The sequence below is a fragment of the Crocuta crocuta genome, unplaced genomic scaffold, assembly GCF_008692635.1.
Source record: "Crocuta crocuta isolate KB4526 unplaced genomic scaffold, BGI_CrCroc_1.0 scaffold131, whole genome shotgun sequence".
Classification (NCBI taxonomy): Eukaryota; Metazoa; Chordata; class Mammalia; order Carnivora; family Hyaenidae; genus Crocuta; species Crocuta crocuta.
Window position 1 is genome coordinate 12936867 of NW_027528977.1, and position 20380 is coordinate 12957246.

A 20380-nucleotide genomic window follows, 5' to 3' on the forward strand; every position below is an offset into this window, starting at 1 on the left:
CCCATGTGAAGCTCATTAAATTTCAAAGTGGTAGCAAAGGAATAAATAGAAGCAATGGAAGGAAGGACATGTATTCAAAACTAGCTGAGATCATAAGTAAAATGTCTTATTAAAAAGGGAGTTTGTCAAGTTGTGTTAAGATTTAGAGAACTTACAGAATCCATGGTATGGACTTTTCTGCAGTGGGAAAATATAAAACTTTGCACCTACTCTGTTGTAATTTACCTGAGGCATTTCCAAGCCCAGATCCTGTGAGTCCGATCCCAAACTTTTTTTCTTCCTCGTTTGTGAATTCCTTTCCAGCTTTACTTTTAATTTCAAGATCAAAGACGACTTTCACAATAAACGGCAGGTTTTCCCAGAATGCCTTCAATTCAAATGCTTGGATCACTGCTCTCTCTCTCTTTTTTAAATAATTCTCTGTGAATCTGTCAAACAACAACACAAAGTAACTTCACTGAGTTCCATTAAAAACAAGTTGACCTTTCAAAAATGACATTAACAAAGAACATTTTAAAGGAGTCGGTCTTATGGTTGTAATTTCAAGAATTTGGTCATTTCTTGATAGTAACTTTTCTGAAATTCTCCATCCTTCTCTTTGTTTCTAAAATAGGTCAATAACCAATTGGCAACATAAAAAAAAAAACCAACTTGACAAAATTAACTGAGGCCTACCTTTTCCTGTGATTTGAAAGATAAAGTTCCCATCACTTTATGTTCTGTATGAGAAACTATAATGTCTCAACATTTAATTCCATCTATTGTGTAATCATTACTGTGAAACTGATCTACATTTCATCTCTCTTATAAATCTACAAGAGTAATGAATACATAAAAGTCAACAACAGAATTTAACACATCATCCTCTGCATTAAACAAAATCACATTCATAATGGCATATGCAACATTATTCTTTGAGTTTTAAATGAAAGCTGTCCTTGAATTGAGAATTATTCCAATAATTTTTTTATAACTTATTTAATAACATGTTTATTCTGAGAGACGGAAAGAGGGATAAGGATTACTCCGCAGAGGGGTTTCAAGGGTTAAATTAAATAATGACTGCAAATCACCTTGCACAGTGGTGCAAGACTTAAATTTAAATGTTGACTGTGGTGGAGACTTAAATGTTAATTCCCTTTTCCCTTCTCTGCAAACGCCTTAATTAAGAGGAACTAAACGGCTATATATACCCACTTCATCAACTTTTCCTATCAGTGGTCCTCAAAGCATGATCAGCGTGACCAGCAGCATCAGCATCAACTTGGAAATGTGTTACAAGTGCAAAATTTTGGGCTTCATCCCAGACCAGCTAAAGCATAAACTCTAGGAGTGTTTCTCCCAGTTGTGTCTTAACAAGCCTTCTAGGCAATTCTGATTCTCCCTAAAATTTGAGAACCATCGCTCTACACTCAACTCTTCGCTCTCATTCCATCTAGTTGCAGTATTGTTTCTTAGACTGATGTGAAGAGCCAACTTAAGCTGAGCTGCTCACAGTTAACACATCTGGACTAGAGCATAAGAGTAGTACCTTTTATCACTTTCAAAGGCCTCTGCTGAACAAATAAGAGAGTGTCAACAAGGGATTCAATAACTGTTCCACTTTTTAGATTAACAAATTGACAACCATTTGTATTTCCTGGATCTTTGCTGGGCTCTCCCCTGTGGTGGGCTGTCATTCCTACATTGCTGTTCTAGCCTAGGAAACACCATCAAGCACCCAGATGTGGCCTAGAAACAGAATTAACATTTCAATAATTATGCATCTCAAGCCAATGCTACAGTCTAACCAGATTATTCCCTGCTCCTGCCAAAGGCCAGTTCTGGTTCAGTTTCTCCTAATACAGCCTTATGCTTTGGTCCTACTGCTGATATAAAATCTCAGTCCAAATTCCCTTGATTCTTGTGAGAAACAAGGTCAGTTGCCTTTTCCAGACCTATTACTTTAGACTGAAAAAAGGTATATGATTCAAGTGATGCAGTCAACAAACTGGGTTAATATGGATTTGGGAGACGAGTTTGATACTCTCTAAAATGTGCAGTTTACCCTTACTAGGCAACACAGCTAAAGTCTCAAGAAAAATTAAGTTCTAGTCAACAAATACTGACATCTACTAAAGACACCAGCTACCAACAACCTGGCTTATCCTGGAAACACCAGACCAAAAAAGGGCTAAGTTCTAGTGGCAGCTCTCACTTGCAAACTACACAACACTGAGTAGGTCAATCTTTCTAAGCCTCATGTTTCTCATTTCTAGAAAGAAAATACTACTACTGGAAATACTAGTTTCCTGGCCACTGAATTCTCTAAGCCATAAAACCATATACAAATACAGCTATATCCCACTTTTTGAAGTTCATGTTATGCCACCTCGCTTTTACAAAAGACCTACATTAGTACCGGTTTTTGCTAACTGAAAGAAATCCAGAGAGGACTTTTTGATTTTATGAAAAAAGGAAAATAGTGGTAAGCATTTGTTGGGCCCTTCTAGAGGCAGCGCACACCCCAAGCAGAGCAGCGAGAGCAGCCTCACCAGCTCCTTCCCTGGGATCCACACTCGGCGTCTCAGCATCAAGCTGCCACAGCTTGAATAGTGTCTGTGAGCATCTGCGCTTTACCTCGATTTATTTTGTGCATCTGTTAGCAAGATGTGTCCTAGGTATCAGGAAATCCTAGGAGAGGTTATTTTTTGGGTCTGGGAATGCTCAAAAATTTTCCTCATAATTAATGGTAATTGCTTCCTCATTTTATGACATTTCAGCTTACAAAAGATTTCCTAAGAGCGCTCTAGTTTTGCACAGCAGGAGAAACCTTTTTTTATTTAAAATTTTATGTAAACACTGGAAATCAAAACTAGGCTGTCAATGCAATTAGCAAAAAGACTACTTGTTTGGAGTACTTGACAGGAGACCTGGATTCCAGTTTTGATCTCATAATTAAAACTAAACAGTCTTAGGAATTTGAACAAGTTACTTAAAATTTATGCCTTAGCACCCAAACTGAGGAATGACAATTATTCTCTTTTAACTATGTAACAGGAATGTTATGAGAATTGACTGAGATATTAAATTAGGATGTACTAATAAAATAAATCTGAAAGGTGGTTATTATAATAGGTATATTTTGCCAATGCTTTCTTTTGTTCCATAGTAGTCCGTCTCAGAAACTCAACATTCTGTGACAGCTATTGGCAGCAAGGCTGAATGTTTTAAAGACACCAATTCCCAAAGAGAGGGAATCCACCATGTAAAGAGTTGAGCACGTTCTCTTGGGATAAAGGTCCTTAGTTGCTTCTCCCAGTCTCGCAGGTAACAGCAGACAGGATGGGTGAAGAGCCAATTGTACCCCAAGCAGTAGAACCTCTTTTCAGTGATAAACTCTATTAGTCTCTAAAACTAATGATCCAATGCCACGGCTAATTATCTCATTCCCAAGGTTTTGCACCCATTTTCCAAAATGCTTGGTACCATTCCAAACGTTTATTGTGGAACAACCATGAACTAAATTACCCACCCAAAAGTGGAGGGGGAAAAAAAGGAATAAAGATTTCTACACCAATTACCATTGCACAGAATCTTCTGTAACAATACACCACTCCCAAATCATCTTCTATACCAGGGAGCCATATACAGAGGGTACATTAACATTTAGATGGGCAAGTAACAAGAGGAAAAGTGTAATAACTGGCTTTTCAGAGTGCCTTCACACTTCTCAAGAATACCCAAATTCTACTCAAAGCTTTGATATTAAAGTTATGTACTTTAAAAGCAATGGTCTAATTTCCCAATGTGTGACCTGGGGAGTATTTGTTCCAAATAACGTGAAATGGTTACTCAACAAAAGAGTTGTGAGGTCTGGAAAACACCACATTAAATAAAACTGTTATACTATCTTTTCACAGGGCTTCTTGCAAACTTTAAGGTGCTAGGTGCTAATGTGCACTATAAATCACCAATAGGTGAACACAGCAGATACCATTTCCCAATCTTACTTTATCCTAAAATCCTCTACCCTGCAATCAAGGAGACCCCGAGTTTCTTAAACAACAACAACACCATAAAGGAAAGGCCAAATTAATTCCCCTAGTTATGAGTTATGGCTCACCAGTTCCCAATATAGTTTTGTGGGCTTTTCAAGGGAGAGAAGACTGTCTTCCATCAGAAATATTTGCCAACAGGAGTACCTGGGTGGGTTCGGTCAGTTAAGCATCTGTCTGTTGGTTTTGGCTCAGGTCATGATTTCATGGTTCACGGGATCAAGCCCTGTACTGGGCTCCGCGTTCACTGTGAGGGGCCTGCTTGGAATTCTCTCTCTCTCCCTCTCTACCCTTCCCCCATTTGTGCTCACTTGCTCTCTCTCTCTCAAAATAAATAAACTTTTTAAAAAAAGAAGTCTTTGCCAACATTTTCTGTACCTGAGCTCATTCAAAACTATTCAACAAAAGCTCCTAGGCACAGGAAAAGACTGTTAACAGAAAATTAGTTCTCTGAAGCACTGTGATGAGGTCCAGGGCAGGCCACCCCCAAAATATGCCACCCTAGTATATTATTTTTAATTAAAGTTACTCAACAAAGAGCCAGTACAAGACAGACACTCTCTCTGACCCTCTTCTGTCCCCCTGAAAGTAGGAAATAAACTCTTCACGTGGAAGGTACCCTCCCTGCACCTGGGAGATGGAAGGCATACTTACTGCCAGAGATAGGCAACTCAGGGCCAAGAAGGCTGTATAAATAAACCTTATTTCTTCATTAATTCGCTATCCGAAGTCCAACCATCTTTGTCTTATCAACTCTTAACAGATTTATTGTTCCTTTGTCTAAAAGGTATAAAAGCTGCCTTCTTTGGTCACTTCTTTGAGTATCATATTTCTCTGTGCTCCCATGTATATGAAATTAAAATTTGTTTTTCTCCTGTTAATCTGCCTGTGTCAATTTAATTATATTAGTCTAGCCAAAGAATCTACAAGGGAAGAAAGGAAAGGTTTTCCTCTCCTACAAAGAAGATGGAGTAAATGACTGCTTCATGAGCAGCGATGGTATCACTTGGAGACAACCTTTCACAGCCCTTTTTACCAAGTCCTTCCCTAGGGTTTTTCAGTTCTCCCCTTGAAAATATGTTGAGGCTTTCTATGTACATTAGGCAAGGCAAAAGGTGAATGAAGTAAGATAATAGTAAGTACAAAGTACTTTTACAAAAGCTCATCCCTGGGATTGCTCAAACCACTAATCCAGACTTTGAAAGCCAAACTGAAGAGCTGACTGGAGTGCCCCAGGCGGCTTACACACATCCAAGAGCCCCTTAATTGTGCCTCTTCTGAATCTAAGAGTTTCGAGTGATGCCTGAGAGTCCACGTATTTTTCAAAGGCTAAAAATATAAACCAATTTATAAATGAAAATGTCTTATGAATACTATATGTGATGGCCAGAATCCCTACAGCTCTCCTTTTATGGCACTAACTTAGGTCACTGCTCCCTTTCAGTTAACGCACGGGAACTGGGTCCTCACACATGGTAGGCAGCACTTCTGAATTATCCAACATTCATCAGAGTAGAGGTCAGAAAACTTTGACACACCCATTAGGGTGGTTATTATCTAAAATAACCAGAAAATAACAAGTGGAGGATATTGAAGAGGGTATGGAAAAATTGGAACCCATGTGTAACTGCTGGTAGGAATGCTAAGTGGTGCAGCTGGGAATCTTTAGCAGTTCCTCACAAAGTTAAACATGAATTACCATATGATCCAGCAAGTCCACATCTGGCTATACATCCCAAAGAACTGAAAGCAGGAACTCAAACAGATACATGCACACCCATTTTCACAGCAACATTATTCACAATAGCCAAAAGGTGGCAACAACCCTAGTGTCCACCAACAGATGACTGGATAAGCAAAATGTGGTAAAACAAAACAAACCAAAAAAAAAAGTAGTAATACATACAATGGAACATTATCTGGCCATAAAAAGGAATGAAATTCTGATCATGGATGAACCTTGAAAACATTATGCTAAGTGAAATAAACCAGACACAAAATGACAAATATTTTATGATACCACCTATATGAGGCACCAGAATGGGCAAACTCATGGACCAGAAAGTAGAAGAGAGGTTACCAGAGGCTGGGAGAGTTACTGTTTAATGGGTACAGAGTTTCTGTCTAGGATGAGGAAAATGTTCTGGAAATGTTACACAAGAATGTCAATGTACTGAATGCCATTGAACTGCACACTTAGAAATGGTTTAAATGGCCAAATTTGTTTTACAATGAAAAATATTTAAATATTTAAAAATATTTTTGGGGTAAGAAATGCCAACACATTTATATTGATATATAATTTATACACCATGGTTTATTTTGATCTTAACTAATCTTTGCTGGTTCATGCTCATCATTTCTTTCATGTGTGCAGTTCCTGGGTTCTCTCTCTGTTACCTTTAAACTGTACCAGATCCACAATTCTAAGATGTGGCTCACTGTCCTGACCCCCTAATTTAAATAAATCATTTTTCCTGAAGTTTAATCCACAAGAAAAGATGAAAAAAAGGAAGGAGCAGGGCGCTTGGGTGGCTTAGTCGGTTAAGCGTCCGACTTTCGCTTAGGTCATGATCTCGTGGTTCGTGGGTTCGAGCCCCGCATCGGGCTCTGTGCTGACTGCCAGCTCAGAGCCCGGAGCCTGTTTCAGTCTGTGACTCCCTCTCTCTCTGACCCTCCCCTGCTCACACTGTCTCTCTCTTTCTCTCTCCTAGAAATAATAAATAAAAAAATTAAAAAAAAAAAAAGGAAGGAGAGAAGAGGGAAGGGAAAAGGAAGGAAGGAAGGCCCACTGAGTTGGTAATTTAAGTTTATAAAATGTGTATACCCCATGGAACCCCCCCCCCATGGGACAGTTTACCAGTTTGCTCAAGCTCCTTAGTAGACAAGGCCCCATTGGCCACATTCCATCCACCCTGCCATACTTCCTATGTCCCACTCAACAATTCCTTTTGAAAACCATGCAGTACAATAGTGAACAAAATAGTTCTATGGAACAAAACAGTTCTTCAGATGCTTAATCAAGCCACTACCTGTTTCATAGCACAGCAGAAATCAGAGATCCACAAATCTCTAAACCATTAAGGAAGCATACACTGCCTATAAAAGTAACACACAGGACAAATGGTGGGAGCCACAATCTCCCTTTATTATGTAATATAAATCCCATGAACACACTGCAAGTGAATTGCTATTCTCTACCCTTCAACAGTTCTCTGGGACTCCAAAATATAGAAAACAGGTAAGTAACACTTCAAACTAGATGGTGGTTATACTTTATGTCTGCAAAAGATCCCCATTATTTATTTTCCAAACCTTACTGCTACTGGTCTTTAAGGGAAGAGTGGGGTAAAGAGAAGGCATGTCTTTTGCCTCAGACTGAGTGAGAAATGATCATTTTCCTAGCCAAGTAGTATCTATCATGAGCCTATATAGGCAGATGTGATCCTTCCACTGTAGCACTTTGTAAACTTGAAAAAAGTGTTTTTTAATATTTTTGAGAGACAGAATACAAGCAGGGGAGGGGTAGAGAGAGAGGGAGACAATCTACAGCAAGCTCCAGCCTCTGAGCTGAAAGCACAGAGCCCCATGTGGGGTTCATCATGGACTGCAAGATCATGACCAGAGCCGAAGTCAGTCGTTCAACCAACTGAGCCACCCCAGTGCCCCATTTTGTAAACTCTTTATTCCTGGGTAAATCCAACAGTCTCCTTTTATCCTCATATTCAGAGAGTTTTAAAAATATGGAGGTTGAGTTAGGTTTGCCACAAACATTTAATTAAAATAATTACATTTTACTGAGAATCCTGAGGAGCTAAGAAAAGATACTACATCTAAAAAACTATCTTTCCCTGAAATATAGTTTTGGAGAAAGAGACAAGACTGCTCAGAATTTTATTTGATTCCTTTCCAAAGGCTTCTGCCCAACTTTAATCTTCGACCTACACAAACAACATATGGGAGCTTAGTTAAAACGCTTTGGGATCCAAAAAGAATCATTAAAGCAGGTGTCTGGATCAATGTGAGTCAATCAGGAAGAGCTACTTTTTATTTCTAAAAACTATCGACGACAAGACTTTAGGGGCCTTCTGAAGGATGGATACCTGTCAACTGAGTCGTTCAGAGCACAAGAATAAGAGCATGGGACAGTTTTTGACAGAACTAAAAGAATGCATTTCCAACCCCAGCCACATTTGGGGGTTACCACTGGGAACAAAATATTCTCAAGTTTATATCTGTATCATTGTTTACAGACAACAAGCACATTGCTATACCTGGTCATTTCATAAAACAGCTTGGTGAAGTAGAGTACATATTAGCATCACTGCTGTCCCCTAACCTCTGTCAGTTTTTATATTAATAAAAAAAAAAGTTCAGCAAGGATAAATTTATCTGAGGTGATTCAGTAAATGCTTCTATGCAAACTTATTATTATAGAGACTGTCTCTACTTTTAGTGCCTCATGTCTAGAAGACTCCCAAATTCACACCTTCAGCCTAAACACATGAATGCATGAGCCCTACCATCTGAGAACCAGGTATTTCCATGTTCATCCCCACCCCATGACCTCAGACACAACATTGTCACCTTCCTATTCAAACATTTCCATTCTGTCATTAGTACCTTCACTCTCAGACATCCAGACATGATCTCAACTCTCTTTTTTTCCTCCTCAAATCTTTGTTAAATCATGCCAGTTATGGGGCGCCCAGGTAGCTCAGCCGGTTAAGCATCTGACTTTAGCTCAGGTCATGGTCTTATGTCTCAGGAGTTCGAGCCCCACGTCTGGCTCTGTGCTGACAGCTCAGAGCCTGGAACCTGCTCCGGATTCTCTCTCTCTCTGCCCTTCCCCTGCTCATGCTCTGTCTCTCTCTCTCTCAAAAAGAAAATAAACATTAAAAAAAAATCATGCCAGCTCTCTTAACAAAGATATGCTGACAACTTACCTTGTACCCCGCACACATGCATCTGTTCATCTTTGCCTTTCCCACTTTCTCAACCCTTACTTGGGCCTCATTTTATATTTACCATTCCAATAGTTGCCTCACAGACCTTCCTGCCGCCAGCTCCTCTCTATCTCTCATTCTTATGTCCCACTGTATTTTCTCCCTAAACCACCACTTTGTATTAGTATTGTGATAAAAAAATTTTCAGAAACTCCCAGAAATTTCTTAGATAATCAAAATACTCAGATAACAATGAAACTATCTTTCCAATCCCACTTTCCACTACTGTTTTATAACACTAATATTAGCTTGATCTTTCAATTCCACCAAACCTTTGAAGTACGCAAAATCCCAATTCACTCCACTAAGAATTTCCAACAGTGAGGCTCTGGCCTTTCATGCCTTTGCTCACAATAGTTTTTCTCTTCCTCCTCCTCAATCCCTTGTCTCCACTACCAGATTGTAAAATCTTTGAGAATGACCATTTCTATTTCACTACAGTGTCAAAAGCAATGCCTTGCTCAGGACAAGGCATGCAGACAGGAGTTGATGGACAATGAATGGGAAATCCCCTAAGATCACAGGTCTTTCTGGATAAGGAGTCAGAGGTGCAACTTTCTTTACATACAAAGCAGTCAGTACTTAGCATACAACTGACCCTTGGATCATGGGTTTAAACTGTGTGGGTCTACTTACTTATACATAATTTTTTTTCAACAAGTACAGTACTGTAAATGAATGTTCCCTTCTTTACGATTTTAAGAATCTTTTTTTCTCCAGCTTAGTTCATCATAAGAATACAGTATAGGGGCACCTGGGTGGCTCATCAGTTAAGTGTCTGGCTTCGGCTCAGGTCATGATCTCGCAGTTTGTGAGTTCAAGCCCCGCGATGGGGTTGGTGCTGACAGCTCAGAGCCTGGAGCCTGCTTCAGATTCTGTGTCTCCCTTGTTCTCTGCCCCTCCCCCACTTGTGCTCTGTCTCGGTCTCTCAAAAATAAATAAATGTAAAAAAAAAGAATACAGTACACAATATATATTACATACGAAACACACGTTAATCAATTTTTTAGGTTATTGGTAAGGCTTCTGGTCAAGAGCAGGCTATTGAGAGTTAAGTTTTGGGAGAGTCAAAAGTTACACATGGTTTTCAACTGCATGGGAGGGAAAGGTTGGTACCCCTGACCCCCATATTATTCAAGGGCACTGGATATTTACTGATCATCTTTCATGTGGCCTGAAGTTATCTCACAGGAGCTTATGTCTTAAACCACTGTAGTATCATATAATAAAAAATATTTAAAATTCTACTCCTGAATTTTCTTTTACAACTCCAGGAAATGTATTATTTGATTTTCAGTTGATTCTGAAGATCAGAGACAATTCTTTAGTGAGAAGAGATAGAGGAAGGAGTAGGATTAAATTTCATTTAAACCAACTGAATCCAGGCACTGGACTGGATACTGATACTGATACAGTCCTGTTCTTTCTCTTCCCACGCCCATTTCTAATTAAAACAAAACATTTTGTGCAGGTTAAACACGAAGTTTTAAAGAATCATTAGTTTTCTGAGCTCTTTGGCAGAAATCTACAAAGGGTAAAAAGGGCACCATAGGATGAGAGGCCGTAGCATGGAAACAGACAGAGGGCAAGCAAACACACTTGAACCATCCTGCAAGACTCCAGCGGAATCACCATCACAAGACACAAGTTGTTAGGACCTACCCTAACAACTTCGACACTCTGGACCTACCCTAACAACTTCAGCGCTCTTGTTATCCGCGATCTGGGCTCTTCCTCAAACTTTTGTCTCCTCCCTCCTTTCACAGATTGGATACTTTTCAAAAGTAGCAAAAATACATACAACAATTTTTAAATCCTCTTCAAATTCCATTGTGTGAAATGAGCTACATCACTGGCACAGGACTGTAGGACAGCTGCTACAGGGGTTATGGGCATAAGGTGACAAGATTGTGGATGCAGTTCTGCAGTCTTTTCCGTCAACACTGAGAAAGGCTGGCTGCCTCTTTGGTTCTAATACTCCACAGGCTTGCTCTGTGAGAAGCAAACTCTAGATTCAAAATAAAAGGTTCTGCTTCTAAGTATTTGGAATTTCATTCCAGATTCTTACTTGCCTTCTTTTATTTGTAAATAAAAGAATTCCCCATCTCACTTTACAGGGATTTTGTGGTTCACATCATTATGTGCCCTGGCACAAAACAGATACTCAACAAATTGTGGCTATTTTTTATTCTAAGACTTCTTCCTTGTAATAAGATGTTCCTGGGGTATTGCAGCTACTAAGGTATAAACCCGAGCTCATACATTGTCTAAATTCCACACTTAGTTATCACAAAACTCAACTGGTTGGCACTAGGGTGTATAAGGAATACACAGGCAACACAGGTCATTTAACATCCTTGTCCTGGCTTTATGAGGGTATCAATTATGCTGGTTTAATCGGCAAAAGAATCTTTGAATTTACAAAGTAATTCATAAAGCTGCCAACTAGTCATCTCTGTACACAATCAAGAATTGGCAGGGCACCTGGCTGGTTCAGTCAGTAGAGTGTGACTCTTGATACCTGGGTTCTGAGTCTGAGCCCTATATTGAGTGTAGAGATTACTTAAAAATAAAATAAGGGTGCCTGGGTGGCTCAGTCAGTGGAGCAGCCGACTTTCGGCTCAGGTCATGATCTCACGGTTTTTGAGTTCAAGCCGCAAATCGGACTCTGCTGTCAGCAAGAGCCTGCTTCGGATCCTCTGTCCCCTTCTCTCTCTGACCCTCCTTCTCCCACCCCAGTGCGCACACATGCTCTACCAAAAATAAACATTTAAAATAAATAAAGAAAGGAAAAACAAAACACAACAATAAAGAAGTGGCAAGTCGGGGTGACTGGGTGGCGCAGTCAGTGAGGCATGTGACTCTTGATCTCGGATTTGTAAATTCAAGCTCCACGCTGGGTGTACAGATCACTTAAAAAAAATTGGCAAGTAAATTACAAGGGGGAAAGGCCTTCTTCAGAGAGATTATTGCTCTAACTGTTCAATTACATACAGTTTATCTCTTTTTTATAGTTGGATTAGCTTCACCATAGATTACGGGTAACTCAAGGGAATGGTCTTACTTAAAATTATCTTTATATCCATAATACCTTACACAGTTACTAATAAATACAAACACATAGTTTATATTATACTTGTCTCAACAGGGTTCAGAATAAACCAAACAAAGGAGATGGACTATCCCAATTGCTGGGAAAACAGAACTTTGAATAGAATCAGCAGCTATCAGAGAAGTGCAAAGAATAAAAAGAACCTGATCCCACCCTCCTATCAGACACTCAGAATTCTGATAACTTCTTACCAGAGGAAAGAATAAAATTCATTTGTAGTAATTCATTACTTTTTAACCTGGGAGGCTCGACAACCAGAAAGTTAGTATGCTAAGCTACTAGGTCGCAAGATACTACCAAGTAGTTCACTCTACCAGGAACATATAAAATTTAAAACAAAATACAAAGTTAACTGAAGATTTAAAACAAAGATCTCAAAGTGGACTGAAGCCACAAATTAATGCCTACATATGGGTTTTGTTCAGCTCACACAATAGTGTTTTTAAAAAATTAAATTTTAACTGCCAGCATTTAAGTTGAAAATTTCACATAAAATTTCTGAAACCTGCTAACAAATGCCACTCTCTTGGGGGGAAAAAGTCATTGGATACATATTTCCATCAAGATCGCTTGAACTGAATCACTCAAACTGAAATGAATTATCCCTTTAAACTGGCCTGTGCTCTCCAGGTTGCTCCAATCTCTACCAGTTGCATTTTACAGATGAGGTGTCTAAGCTAGCAGACTGCCACAGCGCTAGCAGATGAGGCGTCTAAGCTAACCACAGCGCTAGCAAAAAGCCTGCTTGCGAATACAGTTAGCTCTAGGACTTGTACTCATAAGCGTTCTGTAACTGGACCTCCAAATCAAAGATAGCCAATGATAAAAGATCTGCACATGAATGTTTACAGCAGCTTTATTCACAACAGCCTAAAATCTGGAAGCAAACCCAAAATGGATGGGCAGATTGGGGTACATCCATACAATAACAAGTATTCAACAGACTTGAAATGACAGGAAATCTCATGAGCATTATGTTAAGTAAAAGCAGACAGACTCAAAAGATGATGCGTTCTATGACTGCATTTAAATGAAATTCCAGGAGGGGCCCCTTGGTGCCTCAGTCAGTTAAATGTCCCATGTAAGTTTAAGTCATGCTGTCCAGGTCTGTGGGTTCCAGCACCAGGTTAGGCTCTGAGCTGACAGCTTGGAGTCTGCAGCCTACTTGGGATTCTGTGTCTCCTTCTCTCTTTGCCCCTCCCCCACTTGCTCCTGTGTGTGTGTGTGTGTGTGTGTGTGTGTGTGTGTGTGTGTGTGTGTGTGTCTCTCTCTCTCTCTCAAAATAAACATGAAAAAAAAAGTAATAAATGAAATTCCAAGGAAGAGAAAACTACGGTGATAGGAAGTAAATCAGAGATTAGGGCCAGGGTTGTGAAGCAGGGTCATGAAGGAACTTTTTGGGTAATGAAAATGTTCCATAACATGACTGTAGAGGTAATCAGACAATTGCATACTTTTGTCAAAACTAAAAATGAGGTGAACTTTATTTTATGCAAATTATACCTCAATAAAGCTGATTTATAAAGAGGTATTTAGAAAATACTATAAAACTACTGAGAAGAGTACTACCACCTCTACTTGGGTAAGTTTGGGAAAGCTTAAGCAAAAGGTGATATATGAATTGGATCTCATCACAGAATCATTTTAAGGTGCATAAGAGATAGAAAACAAAACCTATAGGGGTGCCTGGGTGGCTCAGTCAGTTAAGTGTCTGACTACAGCTCAGGTCATAATCTCACATTTTGTGAGTTCGAGCCCCACATCAGGCTTCATGCTGACAGCATGGAGCCTGCTTTGGATTTTGTGTCTCCCTCTCTTTCTGCTAGTCCCCTGTTCGCGCGCGCTCTCTCTCTCTCTCTCAAAAATTGAATAAAACATTAACTTAAAAAAAATTAAACTAAACCTGGAAGTGGTTATATTCTGCATTGTAACCTATGAGAAATGGCACCTCTGAACTAAAGAAAAATGCTTCATAAAAGGAAGTTCGTAGAGATGGATAATTAGTACTTGGATAGGTGTCAAAGACAAGCTGATCTCACAAGATTTCCCAAAAGGAAATCAACCTAGACATATATTGCTGCTCCAGCTCCAATGCAAAGTAAGCAGATTGTGTAAAAGAATGTTTTTGTTTTTAAATAAAGCAAAAGGAAAAAGCAAGAGTCAGGAAAAAAAAAAAGACGGGGGGGGGGAATGAAACTCAAAGGGAATAAGGAAAGGGATGGAAGCAGGTGAAATAAAGGAAGAGACACATTTGGTTAGAATAAAAGGTACCTAGGGACTGACAAATTATAAGAGAGAAGGGAGATACATCAGACCTTGATTAAAGACTAAAGAAAAAACTAACAACTATGGGGAAACAGAGCATCTAATCAAAGTGAGAGCTACAGAGAAAAGAGACCAGAGACCTGGCAGTGTAGAGAAGGCCTAGGAGAAGTAGAGGACAAAGGGAAAACTTTTTGTTTTTTTCCTCCTAAATCTCACCAAGTAGTCTCCTCCCCTTCCATCTATCTCCTCTCCGTGGCTCTGCCTAAGGTGAAGCCTTCTCATACCCAAGCCTATCCCACAAATCGCATATAACTTTTATTTAATTTTGTTAAGTAGGCTCTATACCCAATGTGGGCCTTGAACTCTTAAACCCAAGATCAAGAGTCGCATTCTCTACCAGCTGAGCCAGCCAGGTTTCCCCACATACACCTTTTATACCAACTTGACTGGACTAAAATGCTTCCCTCGCTGGTCTTCAAAACCCAGTTCAGGGGTGCACGGGTAGCTCAGTGGGTTAAGCATCTGACTTCGGCTCAGGTCATGATCTCGCGGTTCATGGGTTCAAGCCCCACGTGAGCTGACAGCTCAGAGCCCGGAGCCTACTTCAGATTCTGTTTCCCTCTCTCTCTGCCCCTCTCCCGCTGGAAGCTCACTCTCTCTCTCTCTCTCAAAACAAACACAAAAACAAAACCCCAGTTCAAACAGACCTCGCAGGCAGAGTTAGTAGTCCCTCTTCCATACTTGCAGAACATGTTGTTCTAAATACTTTCCTACTGTTGAACTGCAACATCTGTCTCCTCTACTAGTCTACGGGCAACTCTCGCAGAGGATTCAACAGAAAAGAGAAAACCCTTACTAAGAAGCATTTCAAAAACCTGTAAAGTCTTTTTATAAGTAGGAAAGTTTATACATTTTAGACAACACAAGTAGGAAGCTAGAAGCCTTGCTGTTTAAAGGAATTCTACAGTGAACCTTTTGAACAAGAGTACACATAGCCTATCCTACTCCCTCCCCAGAGCATAAAGGACCTTTTCTTAAAGTTCTAGGTTCTTTTTTTTTTTTTTAATTGGCCCATGGTCGCCTTTCTTTTAAGTATATTTTTTTAAAGTTTATTTGAGAGAGTGCGTGTGCGCGCACACACACAGTCGAGCAGGGGAGGGGCAGAGAAAGTGAATTCCAAGCAGGCTCCATGTTGTCAGCACAAAGCCTGAGACGGGGCTTGATCACACGAACCATGAGACCATGACCTAAGCCAAGATCAAGAGTTGGACACTTAACAGACTGAGCTACCCAGGTGCCCCTTAAAGTTTTATTTTTGTAATGCTTTAAATTTCTGGTGAATGGCAAAAATATAATAGGGAAGGCAAACTGCATCGTGTATAGTGTGTAGCAATCAAAGAAGGAAATTCTTCTCTGAGATTAAAAAAAAAAGCACCTTAAACTCTCAAAGGCAGAACATGATATACTAAAGAAGATAACTGTACAAAAAGAATCTGAAGAAAACTGGAGGACACAAAATCAGCAAACTCCTAACGCTGTCAAAGTCAACAATACCCAAGGATATAAATAAGTAAAACATGACTTTGTAACAAAATATGTAGAAAGCGGGTTTGGTGTTAAGAGGACAGAATAGCAGAGGTGGGGGAATGGACAGAATGGCGGGATGATCAGAAATGCTAGGAACGAGTTGGGAGATGACCGGTGTAGAGAGCCCTTTAGGGAGGAAAGCTCCAATACAGATTTTGGAAGAAAGGTCATGAACTGGTAAAAAACATGCAATGTTTGGCTGGCAGTGGAATGGGCTGGTACTGCAGTCGCCAAGTACCACTGCAGTCCCTTGCAACAAACTCCAAGTCTAGCCCTCCCCATGGGGATGAATCAAATTTATTAGCAAGAATGATTTCCCAGTGCTTTCCCAAGACAAGGAACACTGCTATACAGATGAACAACTATCACAACCCTCTAAGAAATAAGAGTTCCACTCACATTTGCCAAACACTCAGAGACCAAGTGTGCCAAAAGCTAATGGCAAATCCAAAGGACAAGGCACAGAGGTTTTACATGTGTGTGCGTGTGTTTGTATGCATGCACCTAGAAGGAATATTCAACAAATTTAACTACTGGACTATATCTGAAAAAAAAAATTTTTTTTTAAGAATTCAAGGGATTTTCAGACATCATCAAAATAACTTCCTTAAAAGGTCAATTTTTAAATGAAGTAGATGGTTATTAATTCCTCCCTTCCAACTAAGCCCAACATCTCTACTAATAATAGACTGACTTATTGCCTTCCAGATAAGCAGTCTTCAGCAGTTCATTCATTTATTTAAACAGTTCAGAAAGCACTAAAAGATGTTGGGCACAGGGTGGGGCACTGGGGATATAGAAATAACAGACTCTGATCTCAAGTTGCTCACCAGGTAGATGAGATAAATGAGTAGATAAATACTGTAGAGTAGGACAAGGGCTAATAAAGATAAATGGAGAGGCAATTAAACTATGAAGATAGAAAACCGAATAGAGAATTGAGAAGTGGTTCCAAGCAGCTGGAAGTATTAGCATATTCGAAGTCTAAGACCTTGAGAACACTTTCATTGACACTTTCCCAGTCTTACTATGAGACAAAAAATATTACCTCTCCCATTACAAATTAATAAACTGAATTACCCACAGTCACCCAGGCAAGCAGTAGGTTAACTAGAACTACAAAAAAGAATATAGGCCACATGATGTTTATCAGTTTTAAGAGATCAATATAGTCTCCTTTCTCAATTGTCATGCTTACACTTGAAATCCAGTTCAAGTCAACAAAACCCGAGAAATACTACACAGAAACTAAGCAAAAAGCTACCCATGAGAAAATTAAGTATTTGCCTGTGTAGTATTTTTAGGTTTGAGCATCTAGCCTTCAGCAAGCACTTAGCACCACTTGACATTTTCCAAGGAAGGGAAGGGGTAGCAATCTCTATCTTTGGGGTCTTGTGTGAAAAGGTATCCAACCCTACTTAGGAAATTTCACAAACATCTTAAACAATGGTACTCTCAGTGTGACTTCCAAATTAACTACAGGATATATATAAGAGCTATGTATGTCGACTATTCACTGACATCTCTTCAAACAGCTATACACAGTTTTATTAGGAATGAGATGCTAAATGCACTTTTAGACATCAATAAGACCATACCCTCAATTATATTTAGGTTCTTGGGTATCATATCTTTTTTAAAAATTTTATTTATCCTTGAGAGAAAGAGCGTGAGTGGAGGAGGGCTAGAGAGAGGGAGACGCAGAGTCCCAAGCAGACTCCAGGCTCTGAGCTGTCAGCACAGAACCCAATACGGGGCTCAAACTCATGAACCGTGAGATCATGACCAGAGTTGAAGTCGGATGCTTAACCGACTGAGCCACCCAGGCACCTCCTTAGGTATCATATCTTAAAAGGGAAAATCTTTTCACTCAGAATGCATCACTAAAATAAACAGGACTTAATATTCCAACATTTGCTTTAAAATGTTTTTTCAGGAAAACATCTGCATATGAAATAAAAATATAGAATACAATGCTACCACGTGCTCTTATTCTAAAAGCTCTTCAAGGCAAAAGATATGTACATTCTGCAAGTGGTCCAATTACTACCTGAGATGCATGTTTACATATGCTGCAATATCTAGACATCTAAGTAATTAAAGCCTAGTGACTGACGACTTAGGACAGGGATGACAAACCACAGCCTTCAACCACAGCCGGTTTGTGTAAATAAACCTTACACAATACATCTCCAAACATATTGTCATGGCTGTTCGTTCACTTTGCAGAGCAGAGTAGCTGGGACAGAGACTACATGGCCCGCAAAGCCTACATATTTACCATCTGACCCTGAACAGAAAAAGTCTGTCACCCCTATCTTGAAATCATCAGACTAATGACCTGACAAATGATGTCGCCTAAGAGTTTACCTAGCCTGGATGATGAGCTCCTGAATACAATGAAAGAGAATTCTTACCCCAAACATCCACGGTCAAAACCCACAGGGAAGCAAACCTCTGCTGATTCATTCCAAAACACAGAATTGTCAATTTTGACTAAAAACTAAACTTTAAAAGCAAAATGGTGGATTCAACTCTTCATCTTTTAAAAACTGTTATATTAATAGAATAAACATACAAACTCAACGACTTCCACTGTCACTTGTATAGTTAACTACCACCAAGGAACCATGCAAGTTATTCTTTTACTCCTTAAACTGGCATCCAAGAGCCCACACACAGTGAACCAGTAAACAAAGTAGGCCATAATCTTTGTGAAGTTTGATTTCACCTGTCATGACAAAGAATGGGGTGGTAAGTGGAACATCCAAAATCTCTTCTGGATGTATTTAGCCTCTTCTGTGCTTACTAGTCTAAAAATCCCAAAGTTGTGTATGTATGTCATATGAAAGAATTACACTCAAATAAGTCCTGCTGAATCTATTTGCCATTCTTAATTTATTTTATCTAAATAAGCCATAGACCCAATGTGGCGCCTTAACTTGACCCCGAGGTAAAAAGTGGCATACTCTACCACTGAGCTAGTCAGGCACTCTTCTCTATGCCATTCTTAAAATTTAAGGACAGAAAAAAAAAAAAGCTAATACTTTTTTTTTCTTTTGCTGTAAAAGTCATATATACTTAAGAACTGAAGTCTATTAAAAAATCAGGGATTACATTTTTACATATCATTCTTAACAGTACTGAGTCAATCGTGTCAAATTAATACAAAAATTGACAAATCATTTATTTACCGATTATTACTATTCTCCAGTTAAAATAGGAGATCATGCCAATTCCTAAGTACAGCCAACTCTTGAACAGCCCCTGCCTGATACCGTAAGTGCTTGACCAAAAATGCACCAACAAACACCCTGGTACCCTTGACAACTCCAGTGCAGTTACAGGTTGTAAGGTGATGTTAACATAAAGCTAAATCAAGCATTTCATAAGGCCGACGGGATGCCAAAATATCAGGAAACAAACTGATAGAAAATAGCTGATTTTCTAATTATTCCTACTGTTCCCCCCTTCATCTTTGGTGTTTTCCTAAACTATTTTGGATGAAAAGAAAACAGGGGAAAATATTTAAAACTACAATCAAGTGACAACCAGTACACCAGAGACGACCAGATTTACAGAAAAGTCTTGTCTTCTGCTTTTTAAAAAGGAAGTAAGTCCGATCTTGATCCTATTCCTCACCTGCAGGATATTCACAAGACAAAGTCCTAAAGAGCCTTCAAATCTAAATAAGTTTCTCAAAGCTCAGTTTTCTCATGAAGTTGATTGACGTGAGCTACACATTTATGTTAGCAGGAGGGGCAGATTACTCCTAAGACTAGGCCAAGCAAGTGCGGGGGCGATCTTTAGAAGGCACCCTGATGGGGCGGGGGGGCGGAAAAAAATGGAAACCCCACCCAGCTCTTAACTTTCTCGGCTTTTTCTAGTCCCGGCTTGTGTGCATAATCCAGAGAAGCAGAAAACTTCCTCCTCCCTGCCTGCCTCTCTCTGAGGCCTTGTGCCGAAATTCAGACCGCTAGTTATCCAAGCACCTTCTTAAGGTACTCTTAAGGCTCAAACCCGCTCAGAAAACAGCAAAAAAGCTTTGTTTTTTGGGTTAGAGAAGAGCAATTACAGGGTTTGGCGGCCGTGTTTGTCAGGAAGGGTAGGGCCGAGAAAGAGGGAGAATCCAGAGACTGAGCTCCATCTAGTCCCAGGAACCACCCCCAGGGGCGGCTAGACTGCCCTCGGTACTTCCCTGCCTCCTCTGCTCGGGACGGGAGAGCGGTGGGTCGGGGTCTGGCTCCCCTGAGCTACTTCCTGGTCCGATCGGACTCGCCTTCGGACACCCGAAACGCCCCCGGCCCGGCTCCCTCGCCCTTTGCCCTGTCTCCTCCCCTCTCAGTGACCCACCACCACCGGTCCCCTCCCAT

At 39.9% G+C, this 20380-nt stretch overlaps 1 protein-coding gene across 1 annotated transcript in view; it reads right to left on the bottom strand.

Moving 5' to 3' along the window:
* CREBRF (CREB3 regulatory factor) overlaps window positions 1-20380 on the bottom strand; it is a 53103-nt gene that overhangs the window by 32038 nt on the left and 685 nt on the right. The window contains exon 2 of the mRNA XM_077757304.1: window positions 226-428. Coding sequence (XP_077613430.1) covers window positions 226-234 — 9 coding nt within the window. The 5' untranslated portion in view covers window positions 235-428. The remainder of the gene's footprint in view (window positions 1-225; window positions 429-20380) is intronic.